Genomic DNA, 24,982 nt, shown 5'->3' on the forward strand with positions numbered 1-24,982 from the left:
GTCAGCTGTCTTACGCTTGTTGATTAACTTCGAAAGTTCTGCCAGTTCTATTCTAGCTGTAGGGTTAGATGCTTTCATACATTGGCGTTTCTTGATCAGATCTTTCGTCTCCTGCGATAGCTTACTGGTATCCTGTCTAACGGAGTTACCACCGCCTTCTATTGCACACTCCCACAAGATTGTCGTACATTGCTTCAACACTAAGGTCTTCTGCCTGAGTTAAAGCCGAATACCTGTTCTGTAGCTTGATCTGGAATTCCGCTATTTTCCCTCTTACCGCTAACTCATTTATCGGCTTCTTATGTACCAGTTTCTTCCGTTCCCTCCTCAGGTCTAGGCTAATTCGAGTTCTTACCATCCTATGGTCACTGCAGCGCACCTTGCTGAGCACGTCCACACCTTGTATGATGCGAGGATTAGCGCAGAGTATGAAGTCTATTTCATTTCTAGTCTCGCCATTCGGGCTCCTCCAGGTCCACTTCCGGCTATCCCGCTTGCGGAAGAAGGTATTCATTATCCGCACATTATTCTGTTCCGTAAATTCTACTAATAACTCTCCCCTGCTATTCCTAGTGCCTATGCCATATTCCCCCACTGCCTTGTCTCGAGCCTGCTTCTTGCCTACCTTGGCATTGAAGACGCCCATCAGTATAGTGTATTTTGTTTTCACTCTACCCGTCGCGCCTACCCTCGGTTGTGAACAAGTGTCGCGAAGTGGCGTTCGCGACCGACACGAGGTGGTTTGAGACAAAAAAGAAGAGCACGAACAAGGACTATATGGAAAAGGAGCTGGTGCTGAGAAATTTCAAATACAATAAAGCCGAACAAAATTCCTAAACGCACAGCCACAGGGTTAGACGAGGTTCCCATCAGGCTGAGTAACGAACTAGGACCAAGAAGTTAGGAAGCGCTGTTGAAAGCAGTAGGAAAATGCTTACAAGACAGGCGAATACCAGACAGTTGGGGCAAGGTACAATTACATTAATTTTTAACGGAAAAGCGGAAAAAATTCACTTTTATATAGATCGTTGACCATTACATCGCTAATATGCAGGTTAGCAATGCAGGCGATTAAATTAAAACTGCAGGCATGGACATGCAATAATGGCATATTGAGAGAACTTCACGATGGCTTCAGAATCGGAAGCAGACGCGTGGCTATCGCTGCTTTCGGCACACCTCTGAAATTTTAGTACCACCATGGGAATTATACGTAGTCAACGAGTCCAGGGGCGGCTTGCACGAACATTTATTAACGCAAATAATACTGAGAGCCGTGAAAGTATAATAATAATAATAATAATAATAATAATAATAATAATAATAATAATAATAATAATAATAATAATAATAATAATAATAATAATAATAATAATAATAATAATAATAAAATTAAATGCTAAAAGGTAGGTAAAAAATGTAGCACAGCCTTCATTTAGTGTTTAGAACGTAGAAACAAGACTATAGAGTACGAAATCAATCCCCTGTTAAGCGAGGCGCTTGGGACAAAATAACGCGACTCTCCAAGTACCGGCGTCAAGTCTCGTCAAAAGTCTGGAGGTCCAACATGACAGCCGTATCGGTGCCGCCAGCGCCGGTAGATACACGGGCTGCACTCTAATAGCTTTTCAGTCGAGCTCAGCGGGAGCGATATGAAAGAAACCCGAGGAAACTAGGCCGCGCACAATGCGCGACTGCGAGTGACGGCATGCAGGTGAAGCACGGGCGCAGAAGAGACGCGATAAGATAGGACCTCGGACCGACGTCCGCGGGAGCCACGCGGCGACGCTTGACGCCCACCGCGGCCCGCCGCGTGGCCGCGACGCCACGCCGACAGTCGCGGGTGGGCCAGCCAGAGGCCGAGCAAGCAGGGGAAAAAATGAAAGCAGAGCCTAAATTGGTGCAAGCCGGTTTGATAGGTGCGATCACTGAGACACTGCAAGGACTGCGCACTCCAGGATCGATTATGCTTGACCACTGTTCAAGCTAACGTGGTCCTTCTCTCTTTATCTCTCTCTCTCTCTTCTCCCACCCTCACACACACACAAAGGCCAAACATCATTCTGTATGAAGGGAAACTAGAACTTCTTCCCCTGTAACTCTGTCTGTGAAAAATCATTCATACAAATATAAAGTGCGAAATATTTCTGAGGTAAAATTTGTATAGAAATTATAGAAGCCGAGAACCCTAAAGGCTTCAGCACATTATAAAAAAACAACTGCATTATGAGCTTTGAGACTAATTTTCCGCCCTTAAATCAGAACTTCGAGATGTCGAACGAATTGGGCGCATGAAAAATGACACGTTGGGCTATGTTCGGTTCCGAGAGGTGCGTGCGTGCGTGCGTGTGTGCGCGTATCACCGTATATCATATATTGCGTACCATATTGACCGCAATTTGCGGTCAATATGATATGCAGCCAACACCAACCAGGCCAAACTCAAGTTCTTCCGAAGCCTTGAAGGCTTGACGGGGTGTGTCTGCGCAAGTTTCTTGATCAAGTAAAGTAAAATTGACATGTCACACTTTGCCACAGTATGCGAGTAAGTGTTGTGAATGTACCCGTAGCATCTATGCAAGGAACAATAAAAAACAAGAAAAACAAAAGAACATACGGAACTCGACGATAACAGCATACAATGCATTCAGCTATAAATAAATAAAATAAGATCAGCAAAATTTGCGACATTAGATTATGCTTTTCCTGTACAGTTTATATAATTAAAAGCACGAATAAACAATCATGGTTGCTAGTGTAGGCGACGCTATTAGGCTGTCGAAGCGTTTAAATTAGTTGGCATTGTATATCTGATCATTTGGAACACATGGTTTGTCCGTGGCGTGAATCAATGTTTATTATTACATATATCGTGAAAACTCGGTCGATCTGTTAGATGCACAAGTCCCTTCAAAAATAAATTATTTTCTTTTATAGGTTTTCCGATATCGGGTAATTAGTGCCGATTTGTATAAGTCTGCTACAAGTTTGATTGAGCTAATCAAAGATAGGCCTTCTACGTGCATCACAGGAAGCATGTACGATTAAACGAATAGCCTCCTTTTGTAAAATCAATATCTTTAGAATGTTTAATTAGCCAGTTGTACCCCACACCAGATGGCAATACCTCATCGTCGAAAGGATAAGCGAGTTAAAGAGTAGTTACTTTTTTGAGCCAAAATAAAACGTACGCGTTATAGCATTCCATTAAATCGAGAAAGGCTTGAACACAGTGAGTCATAGTGGCAATGCTACACAGGTTTTTGTGAAACTGCGCTCCGAGACATTTCACAGCAGGCACAAGTTCTACGCTGGAGTCGTCGAGAGAAAGAGAGAAACGGGTTAGTATTGACTTGCTTGTATTGAGCACGAAATAAGTGGCTTTGTTTTAGAAGTATTTATAGATAGCATATTATTTAAATTCCAATTGCTTAGTAGAATAATTACCTTATTATCCGCAGTTTTAACTTCTAGTAATTAGAACCACGAAAAAAAAATACTTCTTTGTATTTTTGCCGTCGGCACTGCCCGACTTGTTTGTCCCTATCTTCCACCGCTGCAGGCTCTCTGCTCGCGCTGGAAGACCGCACTGCTCAGCTCGAACCTGACAGCACAACTCTGGGCCGTCCAGCGAGCCGAGCAAGCCGCTTCGAGACAAGGCCTCGGGACCGCGTCCGCGGCGTGTGCCCAGACCCACTGAAAAGACGCCGGACTCGAATCTCATTGATTTGAAAATAAAGTTTACGTTCTTCTTCTTCTTCTTCTTCTGTATTTTTGCAGCGTGGGCTTTAAACTTTGTGTTTCGATCTATTTAGTGTCATTATTCATGAAATATTATTAAGAGGAAGCTTTAGTTCGGGTTCTCCTATCTAAACACATGTAAAAAGAGAATTCGTTTTTCTCGTCAACCACTGCACCAAATTTGATGAGGTTTGTTGCATTTAAAAGAAAAGCTTAAAATCTAGCTACTGTTGGCTTCGAATTCTTGATTTAGGCCGTCAATTTTTATTAAATATTGGCAAAAATAGCAAATTTTCAGAAAACGAAACTATCAAGTTTACAACTCTGCAATTCAGCAATGAAAATGAATGTCACAATTCTGTGAATTGCATCTAACAGTACATCTAAAGCGGACAAAATTAATATGTTACACATGAATCTCAAAAAATTATTTAATACAGCCTCTGCAGAACCCTTGTACACAACGTAACGAATTCACGCAAGATATAAATTGACATATTGAATTTGCCAGCTTTGAATGATCTAATGGATGCCGTTTACAGAACCACGACATCTGTTCTTGATGCAGATCGATTTGTAAACTTCGTGCTTCTGTTTTGTCTTATTTTTTACTTTCCAATTTGTGAAAATTCTTTTAACAAAGTTCAGGTCCTAAATAGAAATTCCGCTTCCAACCATCACTAGAGTTTAACTTTCTCTCTCATATGCAACAAATTTTGTTAAAGTCAGTCCAGGGGTTATCTCAGAAAAGCGTTTCTGCGTTTTACATGTATTTGAATAGGCCGCGTCGGAGTTGGGCCCGAGCTACAGCTTCCTCTTAACGTGATATATTACTGTCTGGTCGCCACACGTTGTCTGCGATTTACATAAAATTGAATCATGCGCTAAAGAAAGCAGCTCGATTTATTTCTCGCCGCTGTGGCCGGCTCACCTGCCGCGTTACGCAGGCGAGCGCTCACGGCCCGTGCGAGCACTCAGACGTAAACGCGAGCTTCTCCTGCGCAGCACTGAACCCCCCCCCCCCCCCCCCACTGTTTTCACAAGCCGCACTGCACCCTGTACCAGAGGGACCCATCCCTTGAACCTTGTTCCCCTTAAGTAACCTCTGGATTGCTTTGCGTTTTCCTTCTTCCACCACACCATTGCCCTTTGGGATAACCTTGAAGTGTCCTTGCGTGAATTGCCTCTTGATCAATTTGTTATTCACTTCCCCAATTACGTTTGATAATCTTTCTTTGGTTTCAATACTTACGTGCTCGATCACTCCTGCTATGTCTTGCTTATGCGAGATGGCAGTATCTGTAAGCAAACAAACAAACAAGCAAGCAAGCAAGCAAGCAAGCAAGCAAACAAACAAATAAAATAAATAAATAAACTATTTAAGCTAATCAATTAATTAATTAATACATTAAAATGCAGAAGTCCTGGTAGCATTAGCGGCACGCCCCTGCGAAGGCGCCTAAACGTTTATTGGTGACCACTGATTTCCACTTGCTACTGATGGTAACTCTGGTAACACTAGTGTCAAAACGGCTAGTGAAATCCGTACTGTTAAGTATACTTAGTCGAGTTGATGTTAATCTAGTGGTGCGGCGAATTCTATCGAAGCCTTTCGAATGGTCAATAAATATTCCAGATACATAAAGTTGATTTTAAAAGAACTATGATTTTGTTTGGAAGCAGTAATGCAGATTTCGCAGAACGCCTGTTAGTAAACAAAAACTGGTTTGTATAATTGCGTTAACGCCCACATTCATCGTGAGATGAGTTGTGCCAGATTTTTCTTCATTGCACTCCGCTCGTTGCAACTGGCTGCTACGGTCTTCGGTGCTCTCGTGCCTTTAAAGCTGAAATTTCCGATAATTATGTAGCATGACCGGTGAAGGAAGCACCACTGAGCTTTCGCTTTTCTCTCTCGAATACGGCGGCTGACACTGCACATGCGGCATAGGTAGAGTGCACACTACCACAGCAATCAGATAGCTACAAAATAATAATAATAATAATAATAATAATAATAATAATAATAATAATAATAATAATAATAATAATAATAATAATAATAATAATAATAATAATAAGAGAGAGAAGAAACGTTAGGAAGGACGGCTAAATACAGAGCGCGAACTACCTAATGAACAAGAAAAAACAGCAGGACACGGCGCTAAGACACGGCGTTAGGAAGCAGTCTCGTAATGAACTGCGAACGATCTCTAAACTAATGTGGCATGAAGCCCTCCGCTACAAAGTCCCTCTAATCCGTCGCTATTTGGATGGCATGAACTGCAGATCCCTGTGGTTCAAGGGCGTAGCCAGGGGGGGGGGGGGTGCTTATAGGGCTTCAGACCCCCCCCCCCCCCCCACACACCGAAATTTTTTCGTGCTGTCATGCGCCGCCGACCAAAAATACCGCCGGCGCCGGAAATCATGCTCGATTTTGTCTAGAATGTCCCTTGCACGCTCGAAAAGACACTTTAGCGCGAACATTGCGAAATCGGGCTGGATTTCGCGGCAACGCCCATGCACCGGGAGTCAGATATCGTAACGCTAAGGAGCTCCATCCGAGCACAAAGTTTCAAAGGCGTTTGGATGGCGAGCGGGCACGTCGGTGCTTCTCGGGGAGGCCGTGGAATCTAGGCAGCGCTTGGATTTCAATTCTGAAACTTTATGGGTATAAAGTTCTCAAACTTTTGATGCGAAAGGTGCATTGACATTTCGAAAGTCGTGCTTTAGATTTTCAATTCCGTAATCATTGTGGGCTTAATGTTGTTGCACACATTTGACGCCCAAGGTGCAATGACTTTTCTGAAGTCGTACATCGGACCATACAAAGAGACAAGCCAAATCAGCACACTGTCAGACAAGTTGACAAAGCACGCAGCGAGGGCCGATGAGACGAAGCGTTGTGGTGGTTCATTTGTGCGGTCGTGCCACAGAAACGAATAGCAACTTTTTTTTTTTCACCTGAGCCAAAGCATCCATGTCAAGGCACTAAAGCCAGCAAAGGTAACTACGTTCTTGTTTATTGTTCGACTTGAACTTCTATTCGCGAGGACACATTGTACCTCTTCCTTTTCTTTTTTGTTCTCGGTATCCACGGGCTGCCGAACCAGCCAGAGCGCATGCGTTTTTCTCGTGCTGCATCGACCACCGCGAGGCGCACTTTGATGTGCATTCGTTTTCCTCTGGCCGGGTGGATTTTCGCCTGGCAGAGTTTTGGACGCTTTCTGGCTAGCAGGCGAGAAAAAAAAATAATGCATGGTCGTTCGCCGCCATCACTGCGGGGACTCGACGGATTGCAGCGCGTTCACTTGAGCGCAACTTCTCCGGAAAATTTCGTCTCCCCGGTGTAGAATACCGAGCAGTATGCGTATGGTTCTTTGTGAACCAAGCGTCTCACGTTTTCTAAGATATTCGTTTGGTAGCCATACTAGGTGCCGAAAGTAGGCATTCGATTGTAGCCAACATGCTTTCCTTTGGGTTATTTCATCTTCAGCGTCCACCGCCCAACAACAAAAAGAGACATTGTTGCGACGTAGCGAATTGTCGCATGGGGAAAGTTTGATTTTATTACTTCTTTTTAGCCGAAAGGAATTGGCCACAGGACGCTTCACTTGCCGGATACTCTAATTATATTATTGCGATAGAAGCTATATGGACACTCCAGGCGCATTTTTGCCGTCGCTGTCGCCCTCATGTTCCGTACAAAGTCTAGGGGTGGTAAGATCTTGACCGCGCGCCGCATGCTGTACGTGCAAGTGAAACCGTAAGGGAAGGGGGGGCATAGGTAAGCCGACGATGGAGGCCCAGTCTTGTGTGCGCAAGGGAGAAAAGCGGGGAGGAAGCACGCCACCTTTCGTCGCGCGCGATGCACCGGGAGAGTGGAGTGAGTGGGGGCTGTGATCTGTGAATCTGTGAACATGTTTATTTGCCTTGTTTGACGTATCATATATAGCGACTTTTTCTTAGATACGTAGATTTATTGGAGACTTATACGTATATTTATATATCTTGCTGCAAGGTTTTGTGTATATGTGCAGTGAAATTGGTTTCCAGTGACACTTTTTTGCCATTTATCAAGCTGTATCTTCGCATTTGTACATTCTATTGCAACTTCGCATTTCTAATGCCCGAAGGCTAGTCAAATTAAAGTGAGCCAGTAAACCATGCGCAATAATGGTTCTGTTCATTATCTGCGAGGCATGCACGTGGTACAGACGCATCTCTTATATAAAGAAGTGACACGCAGGTGTGAGGATTCAGGTTCTTAATGCTTTTATACACTGGGGTTGAACAGCGTGGTATCGTGAGGTTTTTGACAAATGAAGATGTTTACCAAAAAAAAAATAAGTCGCCGTATGGCTGCCGTGTACGGTGAACATTGCATTTTATTGGCCACTGTGAAGTGTTGGAGCAAACGACTCAAAGAAGGACGTGAAAGTTACAAAGAAGATCCAAGTCCAGGCCAAAGCCACCGTGCAATCACCCCCAACGCAATTCCAAAGGCAGGCTAGACAAAAACGTAGGATAAGCATCGATGAATTGGCAGTGCGTATGAACATCAGTCACGATTCGGGTCACACCATAATTCATGAGCAACTCGGTTATTGGCTCGTGTGTGCGAAATGGATGCCCAAGATTTTGAACCGCCGCCAGAAGACGGAGAGTTTCGGCGCTTCCTTGACTCATCTCATCCAGTATCACAATGAGGGTGACGGGTACGAATCATGGTGCCACTACTACGAGCCTGAAACACGACGGCAAAGCTTACAGTGGAAACGCTTGAATTCGCCACTCCCAAGAAAAGCAAAGGCCGTCAGTTCTGCCGGAAAGGTGTTGACTTCTTTTTTCGATCGTCAGCCGCCATTATTGATCGAATTTGCTAAACCTAGAGAGACTATCAATTGTTTCCGATAGTGTGAAACGTCGGATCGGTTGCGTGTCGCAATCAAGAACAAACGACGTGAAAAATTCATGAATGGGGACCTTGCTGCACGACCATGCCCGTACCCACGTCGCTAATGTGGTTAATACAAAACTGGCCAAGTTCAAGCGGGAAACGCTGCAACATCCGCCATACAGCGCAGACCTGTCGCCTTGCGACTTCCACATTATGGAGCATTTGAAGAAACACCTCAAGGGAACCAGATTCGTGTCGGATGATGACGTGAAAGAGTCAGTTACAGACTTTTTGAAGCAGTCAGTCAAGGAGTTTTATGAAAAGGGGATCACGCGACTCGTTAGTAAGTGGGACAAATGTAAATATGCTCATGCAGACTACTTTTAAATAACGTACCCCGTTTGTCATATGTTCGCATTGGCTCACTTTCATTTGACTCGCCCTTGTATATTTTACAGAACTCCAGCTTTTTATATGTGCTTTCTATTGCGACTATAATTTCGGAGCAATTACTCACAATACACGACCGGTGACAGCTGCTCCTGGGCGATCCAAACTAACAAAGGACAGCGTCATTGAGATTTTTCTCTGGTCGTTGCACATGAACATATATGTAGAAAAGGTTCTTCAATGAAAGAGAGAGAGAGAGAGAGAGAGAAAGGCAAGGAGACTAAGAAAGTTTTAAATATTTGTCCTCAACTTGTTCATTTCATGGTCTTTACATTTTTCATATCAGCGGCATGCATTTCTTTGCTGGTTTCAAACTGATATATTTCTAAAGATCGTGTGACATTTCCTTTACCTGTTAAATATACAGAAAGCATGGAAACATTGATATAAGTTATTTTGAGCATAATTTTTGAGATATACGAGTGTATTCTTTTATTTTAAAATATATATTTTACTTGTCTTGGCAGAGCGTAGCGCTCAAGAATTTGTTTGCAGCATATTTGGCAATGGCAACACAGTTATTAATAAGGTTTAATGTATTTTATCCCTTAAAATTCTGTAAGGAGGAGGCCGAGCTACAAAGTTAGCCCCCCCCCCCCCCCCCCCCGAACGAAATTTCTGGCTACACCACTGCTGTGGTCTGCATAACTTTTCTCTCTTTAAGATCGACAGGCATGTGTGATATCATTCTATTGCGTAATATGCGCAAGTGTTCAGGGAACCACCTTTCTCCCTTCCCCCCTTCCCCTTGCCCTGCGTCGGGTTGCCAACGGGGCGTTTTTCCGTTTAACCTTCGTATTTTCTCTCTCCTCGTAGCACGTACGCGTCGCTCGACAATTTCCGGTCTTTAAAAAGGGCGGCCAGTGGAGAGGAACCACCGCAGCGATTAGGGAACACGTTCTCTTCCACCCCGGCCGCGCCGACGGTCGGAGGAGCCGAAACTTATCTACGCTTCACCGCGCCGATGTCGGTGTTCTCTCGTAGCGCGTGCTTGCGCAAGTCTGCCGTGGCGGAGGTGTGCTTTCGCATGACACGCCATCTCGCCATCGTGGCGCAAGAGGCAGCAATACGTAACCCGACGTTTCGCGTCAGCGGGAGGGAAAATCGCGAGGATTAGTGAAAGGCAAGGAAGGCCTCGTGCGAGGAGTACGCGGCCGGTGCGAGGTAGACAAGAGGAGTAAACAGGGCAGATGAAAGTAAACGGGGAAGCAGTGGCGTAGCAACTGGGATGGGGGGAAGCGGGGGGGGGGGGCGGCGTGGGCCCCGGGTGCAAGGGGCCAGTGGTGGGGGGGGGTGTCATATACGTCTGAAGACGCCCGGAAATTGTCTATATCCTCGCCTTCCTCGACTACACCCTGGGGGGGGGGAGGGGGTGACAGAAGACCTATGGGCCCCGGGTGCCAGACGACCTAGCTACGCCACTGCGGGGAAGGTTTCTTCGCCAGAGTGCGAAAAATTAGTCGTCATTCCATCGCCGTCGTACTGACGTCGTCGCCGTCTTTCATACAGCACGCCTTGAAGCAAGCGCTCGCGTCATATGCGCACCATTGCTCGAAAAGAAGAGAGCGGTTTACAGGAGGACGGACGCGCCAAGTCACCAACATTGGTGGAAACGTCGCCGGAGCCAACGTCTCGGAAAAGGGACTTGTCTTCGTCAGGGCGAAGACCAGTGGGTCGAAACATTGGCTTCTGCGACATTACTTGTTCTGCCAGTGTTAATCACAAACAATTCTTTGAATTATACGAAAATATTGCTCCCTCCCCCAACACACACTCCTAAACGGTGCTACATACCTAGCTGCCTACGAAATAATTTGCGTAATTTTATTTCTCACAGTGCATAGGATGCGTAAATTTTACATCAGAACATTCGCCGGAGAAAACAGCCACGTCACCGTCCCTTTTCACCTGCCGGAGTTACACTCATTGAGTTATTGAGTCGGGTACTGGTTAAATTGCCTTCAAACTCTAGCAGCTTGACCGCACATTGCTTTTGTGCAAGGCATTAAAAGTGAAACGGCTGCTTTTTACACTAACAGAATTTCGTTCTTTTTCCCAGACCGCATCTCGACCGCATTCAGAGTATTGGTAACCCTCCAACAGAATCGGCTTTTGTGGCAGTGATTGCGATACACACCGATCCATGCGCACACATTATTCGTGGCTGCCCAAAAACGCCGTGAGAAAAGCGCGGTAAATAGAACGTTTCTGCGGCAAATTCTTATCCGTAGATCTCGGGAGATCTTGACGCATGGTAATAAACATACTCCCGCACTCTTAGAATTTTTCATTTACACAGATTCAAGTCTATGAAAGGGCCCTGTGGATACGAACGTGTGTATGCATATGGGAGTGATTTGCAGATTATTAGCTGCATTCGCGCTTATCTTACCAACAGGAAACAATTTGTTCACATAGCCGGAGAAAGCTCAAACTTTTCTCATGTATCGTCTGCGCTTCCCTAATTAAGGCTCAGTTTTGGGGCGTGTACTCTTTTTACTGTACGTTAAAGATATTGCAGAGGATATAGAGCATCATGGGGAGTCGCGGCTGTTTGCCGATGATTGTCTCTTGTTATGTCACGTGAGAAATGTTGATGATCAATTGTTGCTACACCAGTTATTGAAAAATGTTTAGAACTAATACATCAAATGGGAGATGCAAATTAATCCTAGTAGATCTGTCGCCATGGGCATTACCAATAAGAAATATCCTCTAGTATTTCCTTATAGTATTAACAACATTCCGATGCCAAAGCGTAGTAAACTGAAATATTTAGGTGTCACAATTACTGAAACCTTACATGAGGTGAACCCATCGATCACACATGTGGTTTAGCCCAACCAAACTTGGCTTCTTAAAACGGAAACTGAAACATGCCACATCAGATGTTAAGCTTGAAGCATATAAGACTGTAGTCCGACTCAAGTTAGAACATGAAAGTATAATATGGAACCACATCAACGAACTTGAAAAAGTGCAAAGCTTAGCTTTAAGATTTATATTTTGCGCTTACCATAAAACACTGTCCGTGACCGCTCCGCGCATTCAAGCCCAACTCCCTGAGCTAACCACACGTAGAAAAATAGAGCCTCTGAACTTTTTTTATATGTTTCGTGAAAATAAATTTAATTGAGACTCTACTCTGCATATTGGACCCTGAGGCAGAATATCTCTCCGCACTACCACCCATTCGCCATTATGCCGTATACACGTAGAGTTGATCTCTTTAAGTACTCAAACCTCCCAAAAACTATTGTTCAATTTAATAAACTTGATCCGCATGTGTTTCACGACACCATTTCAGCTGAGAATTTTCATGGAAAGCTGGAATTGTGCTTCCTGTAGCAATATGATTTTCTTCTATATTTCTTTCTTTCCCACCCTGTAACAGCCCGCAGAAAGCTTACAGTTCTCCATATTAATTAATTAATTAATTAATTAATTAATTAATTCCCCGGTACAGGGTAGCCAACCGGATATATTCGCTGATTAAGCGCCCTGTCCTTTTTCTTCATTTCGCTCTCGCATAATCGCACCGTATCCTTATCACCCCTCGTCATACCCTTCTTTTTCTCCTCCTCCCCTCTAAGCAGACCAGCAGGCTGGAGGATATTACCTCAGGCCAACCTCTATATGCGATTCCTCAATAAATTGTCCTCTCTCTCTCTCTCTCTCTCTCTCTCTCTCTCTCTCTCTCTCTCGCGGCTGCGACAGATGTAATGCTTATATTACAAAATTATCCTTGCCCGATTGGCGGGCCAGAAAGAGAGAGAAGCAAGGCAAAGGCAGGGACGCCAACCAGTCAGCGTTCCGCCGAAGGTGACATGCCGAGTGGCGTATAACTTTGACACTTTTAAAGGTGCACATTCATGGCTGCACACGACGCTTAGCCGGCATAATTGCGATTGCGGAAACGACTGCGGTGGAGGCCCCAAGATCGAGTCTAGATCGATTAACAGACGCGATCGCCAACGCTGGCGGGCGCGGAGCCTGCAGCATACGGCGCAGAAACGCATCCGCGTCAGCACAGTGCCACGAGCTCTGCGAGAGAGAGCGGGCCCGGCATCCTGGGCGGATTCTTCCTGGGCGGACGCGTCTCGACGAAGCGCGCGACGGAACGGCGCGAGTGGGCCGCGCGGTCGAGACCCGCGACATTCCTGCATACGCGATCCGCACGGCTGCCGGACGACTCTATCGGGGCTGCCACCGTTCCGTCAGCGGGCCTTCACTTCAAGTGCTCGCGGATGCGGCGCGCTGAGCGCGATCCATCGTCCGCGCAACAACGCCACGAGCGTGTTGGCCTCCGCCCTACAGCGCTGTCAGCGCCGACGGGCCAACGTGTGCCTCGTGCACCTAACGACGGACCGCGCGCGGCTGCTGCTGCCTTTCGCAGTCGGCTGCGCCAATTCGGGCCGCGGGGCCGACACCTGGCGCGCGCCGGGTCTGCGACAGCGGCACACGGAGCAGGCGTCTGCGAGCCTTCGCAGTGTTGCGCGAGTGTAGAATTCTCGCTCCACCCGCCGCGGTGGTGTCGCGGCTTAGACGTCGCGGATTTGGCGTCGCACTGCTAAGCCCGAGAGCGCGGGATCGAATCGAGGCCGTGGCGGCCGCATTTCGGTGGGGGCGAAATGCAAGAACGCCCGCGTGCTTTGCATCGGGTGCACGTGAAAGAACCCCTGGAGGTCGACATTAATCCGGAGTGTCCCACTACGGCGTGCCTCATATTCATATCGCGGTTTGGGCACGTATAGAACCGCAGAACTTAATTTTTAATTTGCGGCGTGCACCACGCATCAAAGGCAAGGGTTCCTTTCGCGCTATGCTATGGTGCTTCCAGTATGCACCAAGTCCAACTTAGCACACTCCTGCAGTGCATGAGCGTGTTTTTTTTTATTTTAGCCATGAAACAAGGACATATTATGGACAACATAGATAAGTCGGACCACACTGCTTATGAGTGGGCAACTCGGTATAGTGTAAGGGCAAAGCAGCAACTTCGCACCGTTTAGATTATGTAGTATGGCAATTTTGTACTTCCGTCCAACAAGAAATATACTACGCAGGGCATCGTCTGTGTGACGTCGACCTTTTCATTACTTGCACTTGCGAAAGGAGACGCGCAAACTTAGCGCTTACGGCTGTCGCGGAGGATGTAGCGAGAAAGAGAAGAGACGAGCGTTTCGCCACAGTGACGTAAAGCTATAGCTCAGAGTCGGCGACCTTGCGTATACATCTCAGCTCCGAAGCTCACGCGAGACAAGCTTGCTGACTAAGTCGGCGTAAGGAGACCTTCTGCTTTGCGTAAACCAAGGCACTTCGTAATGACGCATTCAGCCTACTCGAGGGTTTCCTCGTCGGTATTCACTTTCGGTGTGGTAGTTTCGAAAGGTTCATCGATAATGCATACTGCGGAAAACCTCCTAGGAATAGACTCTCATGGGTGTCAGTGGTTTACTCTGCGTACGTTGTGCAACGAGTTTGAGCGCCCGTGAGCCTGGAAGTGCTGCAATTCAAGCCTATCTGGCGCAGCTAACCTTCTTTTGAGAGTGAGGTGCTCAGTGTCATCCACATATATGAGCGCGATAGAAAAGGTAAACCAAGGGTCTCGATTTTTGTTAATCGTAACCATATAAAGCCAAAACACAATGAAGCCAAGGAACGCACAGGGTAAATTAGCTGTGGTTGAAATTGAAATGGAGACAACAATAAAGAAATGGGAAATGAGAGTGGACGAAAAGTTAGCTTGCGGCCGGTGGGAAGCCGTGCGAAGGTTGTGTACTCGGCTCCAACAGGCGGCAAATTATTATTTCGTAGATCTTCACCTTCCTTACTTGTTTCATTATTATCTGCAGTTTCATTTCAACCATGGCTAATTGTCCCGATGGGTTCCTTGGCTGCATTGTCGATAGATAGATAGATAGATAGATAGATAGATAGATAGATAGATAGATAGATAGATAGATAGATAGATAGATAGATAGATAGATAGATAGATAGATAGATAGATAGATAGATAGATAGATAGATAGATAGATAGATAGATAGATAGATACGCTCTACTAAACTCCCGCATCGCCTCTCTAGAGCCCCACCCAGACTTGACACATACACAATTTGTTTCTGCTTTGACACTCCTAATGCTAATGCATCAAATATAAAATAAAAGTATACGCCCATTTCAGCATTTCCTTCGACTCTTCAATACTTCAACAGATCGGTATGGTCAACCGGGAGAATTCTTGAACAATGGAAAACGGCAGAAAACATTTTAATGCCAAAATCCGGCAAGGCTCGTAACATACAAAACATCAGACCGATCTCACTCACGTCGTGCTTGGGAAAACTTTACGAACGAGTCATCCTCACAAGACTTACGAATTATAAAGAAGACCGAAATCTGCGGTCAAACTATATGTGTGGCTTCGGGCCACACTTGCGGACACGAGATGTCTTCCTAACACTGAAGGAAGAGGCATTGAGCTACACGTACTCCATCAGGAAGTGAGAAAGAAAGAGATAAATGAGATGAGAAAGGTAGGGAGGTTAACTGGAAGATAGATATCTAGTTTGCTACCCTGCACTGGGGAAGGGGTGAGGGGAGAGAAAAAGGAAAGAAAGATGATAAAAAGAAGAAAAAATGGAGAAAAGCGTGTACACACTTAAAAAGAGCCGGAGAGGGGAAATAAAAAAAAATAAAAACACCCACTGTAAGGATTGGGGTCCAGCATGAAATAGATGGTAGCTGGCCCATGCCGTCGTCTAACTCATCCACGCTGAGGACGTTCTTGAAGGGAAGGCCTTGTTCTCATCGAGAACGATTAATATGGGATTTATTTACCAAATCTACATGAAGGGTGGAGAAAGTTACAGTTCATCACTCAGGCATGACTGAAAGAGAATACACACCCAGCAGTCGCGCAACGGCTCCTTAAGAACACTCTGTCCTCCCTAGATACCTAGGTGAGGGAAAACGGCTGTTCAACCTTCGACCAATGGGAGCGTCAAAAGTCATCGTAGCCGACCTGCCTTTGAGGCGGAGAGTTTACACAGTCACTTCCGCGCAGGTTTCACTGAACACACCAAGGTTAGAAGGTTCTCGCAGACAGAGGTTCTCGCAGACCTGCATCATCATGTATGACGTGATAGTCCAATAAACTTATTATTATTATTATTATTATTATTATTATTATTATTATTATTATTAGAGGTCTTGCCCCGAGCAGGCGCCTCTTGATCCCAGAGTTGACCCCGCAGTCAATGGCCGCCGCGTCTGTCCATTGACTGACGGCTTCTGCGGCCCGTGATACCGCACCGCAATACATCTTCCAAGAGTTCGCCCGCTCCAAACAAACCGAGACGGCGACGGTGAATCCACTAACAATACCTGGTCCGCCGACCACGTCTAGACATGCTGGCGCCGACGGGCTATTGACGAGGCGCATTGTCGTCCTTACAAAGCGAGTAGCCACAGCGGGCTGGGGAGGTTTCCGAGGTCGCTTCTCCGAATATCGCCACCCCGCAGCTGCGGCTGGCTAGGAAAATCTTGTAGGTCGGTACCCCTGCAGGCCGATCGTAACAACACACACAGAAAGGAACGCAGGAGTGTCACAGTCGTTCAAGCAGGTCGCTTGACCAGAGAAACCTCAGTAGCGCCTTCACCGCCTTCTGGTGTGAAGGTCGCATCAACCGGCGCTCCAAGATCGTATGCGGCCGGTCATCGAGGCGTGCCAACGCCATCACGAGCGACTGTCTCTGGCAGGTGTAGCGAGGACAATAACAAAGGATATGTTCGATTGTTTCCTCACTGCCGCAACAATCACAGGCAGCACTGTCAGACATTCCGATGCGGCAAGAAAATGCATTCGTGAAAGGCGCTCCTAGCCATAGTCGTCAGACAACAGTTGTTTCGGTTTGGGGTAGTCCAGATGGAATGCGTAATCGAAGGGATGGGCCCAGGCGGTGCAGTCGAGTATGTCGGGATGCTGGCGTGTTCCACATAGATCGTGTGACATCACGCGATAGTATGCGAAGCTTTGTTGCTGCGTCAACTCTTGATAGAGAGATGGGCTCCTTCATGGCATCTTCGTGAGCCCTCCTAGCAGCTTCATCGGCGTTTTCATTGCCCTTGATGCCTCAGTGGCCTGGGAACCACTGAAAAGTGATGTCATGTCCTTTCTCTGCTACCTTGTGATATAACTGCCTTATTTCTAGCACAAGTTGGTTCTTTTGATCCACAGCGTAGAGTGCATAGCAAACAATGCACTGAAGGAAGAGGTACTGAGCCACATTCCAAGAGGAAGTGAAAGAGAGTTTGAGTTTAGTTCGCCTTCGAGTCGGTGAATATGCTCCATCTTCGGGGTAGGTCTTCATCGATCATGCGAAGTGTGCTGCGAAGTGCAGCAAGGTCCGCAGCAGTCGACGTTGTCCGGTGAGATGTTTTAAACTGAATGGTCGCGGCTTTTTCGGGAAAGATCACAGCTCCTGTAGATCCATCCGCGGTTGTCGAGCCATCAATGTTAATCTGGAGATGGCCCTTGTATGTCTCGTATCGCATGAGCAGAGATAGCTGCTTGAGAGCTGGCGACGAAAGTCCTGCTTTCGTTCGAATTCCCGGTACTGAGAGTCGAACTTGTGGGCGAGCCAAGCGCCAAGGAGGCGCAAGGTGCCTCTCGGCAGGCGTATAATCTCTAGGGAAGCAGTCACGGTACGCCGATATCCCCTGACAAAAAGAGGCACTGGGCCGGTCTTTCGGTAGCGCGGCGAGGTGGTGAAAAGGGGCGCGGACAACTTGCCTGATGTGTGCTCTGAGCACGTCCAATGTCATATCAGTTGTGAGTGCGTAATCTTGAGTTATTGTAGTTGTCTCAGCTGTTTATGTGCAGCGCGGCAATCCAAAAGAAATTCTGAGTGCCTGCGCCTGTGCCCTCTCAATTGTGCGGATCTTGCTTCTGCAGGTATTGCTCAGTACAGGTAAGCTAGCTGTACCTTAAATACCCAAGAAACAGCGTCCTGTGGAGTTGTAACTAACATAGCGTGCAATGACGTACCCCACGTTTTCCCTCCAAGAAATGTGAAAAGGTGTGAAATGGCCGTTAGGCTTTCTTCAGGTAGGCCACACGGGGACTCCAGCTGAGGCCACATGGGGACTCCAGCTGAGGCCACCTGGGGACTCCAGCTGAGGTCTAGATCAATGATCACACCAACGAATCTGTGCGTCCTGGGGTAGCATATATTTTTTTCCATTGATAAATATGGCGTAGGACGTCATTGGCTTCCGCGTAAACGCGACCAGCGCACATTTCTCAGGTGAATCTGGAGACCATGTGCGCCAAGATACGCCGATATTGAAGTCGCAGCTTTTTGAAGTCTCGCGCACACCTGAGGACGCCTTACACCTAATGTCCACACGCATATATCATCGGCGTACAATGATATCTGGACAGCACTTGGTATGCGATCCATGAGACCGACAAGAGCAAGATTGAATAGTGTGGGGCTCAAGACGCCACCTTGGGGAGCACCATGGTGTGTGTAGTGTTGAGAGGTCGGACCGTCATCGGTCTGCACATAGAAAAACGTCATGTGCAAGTTCCACCGGTACACTCGGCCACCAAGACCAACCAATTCAAGCGAATCAAGTATAGCGCCATGAGCAACATCAAGAGATGTAAACAGGAAGTAAACGTCTACTAGCGGCGCTAGACATCAAAAAGTGCATTTATTACCATCGCGCACGAACTGATATCGCAAAAACTTGAGACTTTGAGACAAAAACTTGAGAAAAGACTTATAATTATATCAAATCCTTCTCTGGGCACTGACTGCCACAATCGGCATAGTAGAAACCCGATCCGACGCTTTCAGTGTGCAAAATAGGGGCACAACGCAAGGTGCCATCGTCTCACCCCTACTATTCAACATGGGGATCAATAACCTAGCCCATAAGCTGAAGAATGTCCAAATCTGCATTTTGCACTTCATGCCGATGACATTACTCTTTGGGTGACAAAGGATCAATCGGAGAAAGAGAGCGAACACCTTAAGAAGCAATAAACATAGCTATATAATAAACATAGTAAACAACAGTTCATTACGATGCACGGGAAATATTACAGCTCTCAAAAAGCTGAACTGAAGCTTGGAGATTCGACATTTAACGAGTCCCAAAAAGTGAGGATTTTAGGGTTGTGAATACAATACAATACAAGAGCAGATCACGCCCTAAAAACTCTAAAGACTTCGGCCAAACAAATCACATGAAGGATAGGAAGGGGACTGCGTGAATCACTCGCGAGAAGACTAGTTCAAGCTTTTGCAATAAGCATAATTACCTACAGCGTCCTGTATGAAGAACTTAACCGTAAAGAGACAAAGTAGGCAGACACCCTAACACGCACTGCGTATAAGACCACCCTGGGTCTGCCACTGGGGACATCCACGGAGAGAATCGACGCTCTCGGGGAGCACAACACCTTTGAAGAACACAAAGCAATTATAATTGACGCACAAAGAGAACGCCTAAATATGTCACAGGTGGCCAGGAGGGTCCTAGAGGAGCTGGCATACCCGATGAAACCACAATACTGCAACAGCGAACTGGGAGACATACCCAGGGAGATGCGAGAAAACACAGTATCTCCCCCCATAACCGAAAAAGTGAACCCAAAATTTCGTAGAAGCAGCCGTAACGCTCGAGCCCAACAATTATAAAAACGATTTGGCAATGACCTTGGCACAATATCACAGATGCAGCACGGGACATTGTAACGTATGGTAGTTCGAGCATTGGGAGACTGATTACGGCCGATTCTGTTGGGAACGCACACACATTTATTTCAACGAAACTGCAGCCATCTCGGAAGCCCCCTTGAACCCCAGGGTTGCCTTCCTTCATTCCAAAGAGTGCTATACATGGACACTACATCATCCCCTCAGGGAAGGAAAAATCAGTTTTGATTAAACACGAAGTCTTTCAGGTGCCTAGGTCGTTGCCTGGATCGTTGGGGGTACCGCTGTGAGACGGTCTTGGGAGCTGCTGATATTGCTTGGCTAGGAGTAGCTATGCTGGAGGTTGGAAGGTCACTGTTACTCGGCACAGCTTCATCATCCAGATATGGCATGTCGGTCGGGTCCTGATGTCGTTCCACTTGAACTGTGCTTGCATCTTTGAAGAAACTTGAGTTGCGACAAATCTACACTCCATCTCTGGACGCTGTGATTCTGGAGCCATTGACTTTGGTGATTCTGTATGGGTGTGGGTCATAGTAAGGCGAAAACTTGTTTGACCTGTCCTGTTTACAGAGGACTTGTTGTCCCACACACAGCTGGTTGTTACTCGTATGCTTCCGAGTGTCGACGTACCACTTGTTGTATGCTTTTCTTTTAGTGTCATTCTGTCTGGCCTCATAGTGAGCCGAGTTGTGAGTACCAGCGACAAGTGTCGGTAGAAGATTCTTCATGGGTCTCCCAAACAGAAGTTCAAACGGAGATTTTCCTGTGGAACTATGGGGTGTGGACCTATAAGCCAGCAGGAACGACTGAAGCTCATTAGTCCAATCCAAGTGGCTGACACGACTTGCGAGTATAGACTTCTTGAGGGTGCGCATGAATCTTTCGGCTTCCCCATTAGCCTCTGGCCACCGTGGAGTGATGCGGTAATGCTTGAACCCGAGCTCGCTGGCGAACTCTGCAAAACTCTCACTCTGAAATGGTGAGCCAATGTCTGACTTTACAACTTCTGGACAGCCGAACTGAGCGAAAACAGTGCGCAGTTGCTTGATGACTGTAGGTGCTGCAAGAGTGTGTAGGATGCTAACAACTGGTTACTTGGAGAAATCATCCACCACTGCCATGGCATACTTGCCATCAGGGAAAGGGCCAGCAAAAGCTAACGACAGTTCAGTCCACGGGCCTCGAGGCAGCTCCTGGATTGGCAAGGGATCTCGATGGTGTACTGGTGTGTTCGCTTGGCATGCCAGGCAACTCTTAACTGTCTGGTCCACTAAAGAGTCTATCCCTGGAAACCACACTTTCTCACGCAACAGGTGTTTTGTCTTGACAATGCCTTGGTGTCTTCGATGTGCAAGATGCACCGCCTTAGTGTGAAGTTGTGCTGGCAGTACTATCTGCGTGCCTCTTAACACAAGGCCTTCTTTGGAAACTGACAGTTCTGTCGCAACGCGAAAGAAGGGCATCAGAGTTGTGGTCTTCCAATCTTTGCCTTGCTGGGGTTGCTTTAGGCCTTTCTTGAGCGAGTTCATCACCGGGTCAGCGAGCATTGCTTCGGTTACCTCCTCTCTGGTCATGGCACGAGGCAGGCTATGAGACACAATGAAGTTCACATACTGTTCGGCGACAGACTCCATGCACCGAAATGGTGACGTGGAGTTTACTGGGTGTCGGGACAAGTAGTCCGATGGGTTACTTGGACCACTAGTGTGTTGCACTTCATAGGTGTATTGTTGAATTCGAAGTGCCAAACGCTCCAGCCGTGCTGAAGGCAGGGAGCGAGGGTTGCTGAGAATGCTGACCAATGGCTTGTAGTTTGTCAGTAGGCAGAGTGCTGTCCCATACAAGCAGATGTGAAAATGCTCAATTCCCCACACCACGGCCAGCATTTCCCGTTCAATTTGAGAGTAGCGTGCCTCCACAGGAGAAAGAGCACGACTCCCATATGTTAGCACTCTGGTTTCGCTTCCGGATGTCTGCGTGAGAATGGCACCAAGGCCATGAGGAGCAGCATCTGCAATGAGTGTGATGTTCTTTCCTGGATCGAAGTAGGCGAGAGTTGTGGCCTCGGAAAGCTTTCTCTTCAGTTCATCCAGGGCGTCTTGCTGTATGTCTGCCCAACACCAGTCCTCTCCTTTGGCCGTGAGTTTCCTGAGTGGTTGGGTGAGGTGGGCCAAGTTGGCTATGAACCGACCACAGTAGTTAACGAGCCCGAGGAGACTCTTCACTTCAGTGGCGCTGGAAGGTGGTGATGCACCCAAGATCGCAGACACCTTAGTGGGGTCCGGTTTCACACCATTGCTGGAGAACACATGCCCGAAAAATGTAAGTTCCCGTTGGTAGAACTTGCATTTCTTGACGTTCAGTGTGAGACCACTTGCAAGTAGGCATTCCAGTGTGGCCTTCAAAGCCTTATCATGCTCTTTCTCAGTCTTTCCATACACCAATATGTCATCGCTTACGTTGAGCACGTTGGGGATGTTAGTTAGAACCAGACGGATGGTGTCCTGAAACACTTCGGCTGCTGAGTTCATTCCGAAGTTGAGTCTCTTGTATCGGAAGAGCACAGCCTGTGTGGAGAAAGTGGCGATCGCACGGGATGATGAGCAAGTTCTAGTTGGTGGTACCCATCTTTCATATCGAGTTTAGAGAATAAGATGGAGCCGTTCAAAGCAACAAAGATGTCGTCCACTGTGGGTGTGACGTGTCTCTCACGCTGGATAGCTTGGTTGGCACAGCGCATGTCAACACACATTCGAATGTGCTCGGGGTCATGTGGCTTCGGGTACTGCCACAATTGGTGATACCCAGGGGGTTGGTCCTTCAGTCTTTTCGATTATGCCAAGGGACTGTAGCCTTTCGAGCTCTTTTTCCAGTGTCTTTCGCATAGAGAAGGGAATACGTCTGTGAGGTTGGGCTACTGGTTGAACACTGGGGTCAACATGGAGGTGCACCTGGAAGTCCTTTAGACAGCCCACTCCCTTGAAGAGGTCTGGGTAGGCCATCCTTGGATCCAGTCTGTTGGTAACCTCACCCACACTATACGTGATCTGGACTAGTCCTAGACGCGAAGCCGCAGAGAAACTGAGCAGTGGTGCACAGTCTCCAGACACAACGTAGAGAGTTTCATGGCTGCTGCTCTCCTTGTAGGTCATGGAAACATCAAGCTTTCCAAGTAGCGGTAAAGGAGAATTTGCCCCATAAGCAAATACTTTCTTAGATGTCTTGGACAGCGTTTCCTTGCTTAAACGATTTTTTAAGCTCTTCGAACCGACGACAGACACGGTAGCGCCAGTATCAATTGTAAAACGGACGTCCTCGCCATCAAGTCTGGCGTCCACCTGTGGAGATCCCGTGACTGCGTGACAGTGAGAGGAGGTCATGAAAACGTGTTCATCACTGTCAGGGCTGCTGTCCCGCGAGACTGCGTGTACGGCTTTGTGTGCTGAACGACACACACTAGCAAAGTGTCCAGTTTTGTGACTAGCAGTGCACCGTTTGCCGAGAGCGGGGCAACTAGAGCGTTCCTTACTGTGAGGCCATGGTTTTCCGCAGTTGTAGCATGTCACGTTTGCCCGTTGATGGCGCGGAGGCTGACGAGTCCGTGACGGCTCTTTCCCATGGTGCTTCGGCTGATGAGGTCGCGAGGTGCGCTCGGAGCTTACTGCAAGTGTAGACGCTGACGCCGAGTTTTCCTTACACTGCCGGCTTTCTTGCTCGATCACGGAGATGTCGTGCTCGACCTCTTCAAATAACCTGCCTTGTTTGAGAATTCCTTGCAAGTCGAGGTCATGCTGCATGGCATACCGGCGTAGACTTGTCGACGTTGTTGACAGCAATATTTGATTCTTCACTTCAGTGTCGTCATCGGCGAAAGCACAGTGCCTAACAAGCTCTCGTAGCCTGGCGTAAAATCCGTCGAGCGACTCGTTTTCCATTTGCTTGGCTTGACGGAAGCGGTAAACCTCGAAGGTAGTGTTTACTCGGGGTGCGAAATAGTCATCGAGCTTCCTACGTGTTGCGGTGTAGAGAGGGGTTGCGTTACTGGAGCTACCGGTGCTTGAAACGGTAGACGCAGCTGCGGCTGCGGGAGGATCGGGTAGTGCACAGTATATGTCATACACTTCTTCCCCCACGTAGTGTAGTAGTATGGCCGTCTTCCGGGCATCGGCTGTGATACTGCAGGCGACGATGAAGTTTTCGAAGCGTTTCACCCACTTCAACCACTCGGTGCCGACGTTGTTGGCGTCAGTGGCATGCGCGTCGAAGAAAGGGAACGATGGAAGCATGTGCGCCATACCGCAAAGTAGAAGTTTCGACAATGTATGTTGGTATCTTCGTTCTGCTTAAAATCGTTGCTTGGCAGCCTTCACGAAGTTCAGATGCATCCTCGTCGCCATTGTAACGTATGGTAGTTCGAGCATTGAGACTGATTACGGCCGATTCTGTCGGGAACGCACACACATTTACTTCAACGAAACTGCAGCCATCTTGGAAGCCCCCTTGAACCCCAGGGTTGCCTTCCTTCATTCCAAAGAGTGCTATACATGGACACTACAGACATTAGGGGCCACGTTATGGTGGTTACTTCGAGACCCTCCGAAAACCCCAAGAACAGTGACAACAGCTTCGGTCCGCACAGCCTGAACCAGTACAGCATAGGCACCTGCAGTAGCCCTGGCGATAGAGACACGGGAGGTAGGAGACAGGCCTGCCTACGTGATCACGGGCCAGGCGGCCTGCTGGCTCTTCCTCCACGGAAGAATCCCCAGGATCGCCCTTAGCATCTTGGGCGGTCAACTAAGATAAGAACATCACATTGTATGGTGTCCGGGGCATGTTGGTGTCTCTGGCAATACAGGGGCAGACACTCTTGCTCGCGAGACTTCAATCCGAGCAAGGAAGGACACAACAAGCAAATACTAGCATGCCATGTCTTAGAACATTAACGTCATTCATGCCAAAAACTCGCCGCGCCAAACCCGCAATGAACAGTGGAGGAGGTTCGGCTATACAGATAAATCCAGACAAACACTTACCCACCTGTGGTGGTGTCGTGCCGTCTGGCCAACAAGATAAAACTTAAACGTCTGTAAAAACATCTGTGAAAACCTAAACGTAATACATGTTGTCGACTTGTACGATTGTTAACTAATTACA

General features: G+C 47.3%; 1 protein-coding gene across 1 annotated transcript; it reads right to left on the reverse strand.

Moving 5' to 3' along the window:
* Positions 1 to 22,593: 22,593 nt before the first annotated feature.
* Positions 22,594 to 24,296, reverse strand: LOC142570257 (uncharacterized). Its single transcript, XM_075678657.1, has one exon. It carries the CDS (start codon positions 24,118 to 24,120, stop codon positions 22,594 to 22,596), a length of 1,527 nt encoding a protein of 508 aa, XP_075534772.1. The 5' UTR covers positions 24,121 to 24,296.
* Positions 24,297 to 24,982: the final 686 nt, after the last annotated feature.

This window comes from Dermacentor variabilis, chromosome 2 (genome assembly GCF_050947875.1).
Source record: "Dermacentor variabilis isolate Ectoservices chromosome 2, ASM5094787v1, whole genome shotgun sequence".
Classification (NCBI taxonomy): Eukaryota; Metazoa; Arthropoda; class Arachnida; order Ixodida; family Ixodidae; genus Dermacentor; species Dermacentor variabilis.

Coding starts and splice junctions, on each gene's coding strand:
- LOC142570257 (XM_075678657.1), bottom strand. CDS start 24,120: ATGGCGCACATGCTTCCATCGTTCCCTTTCTTCGACGCGCATGCCACT.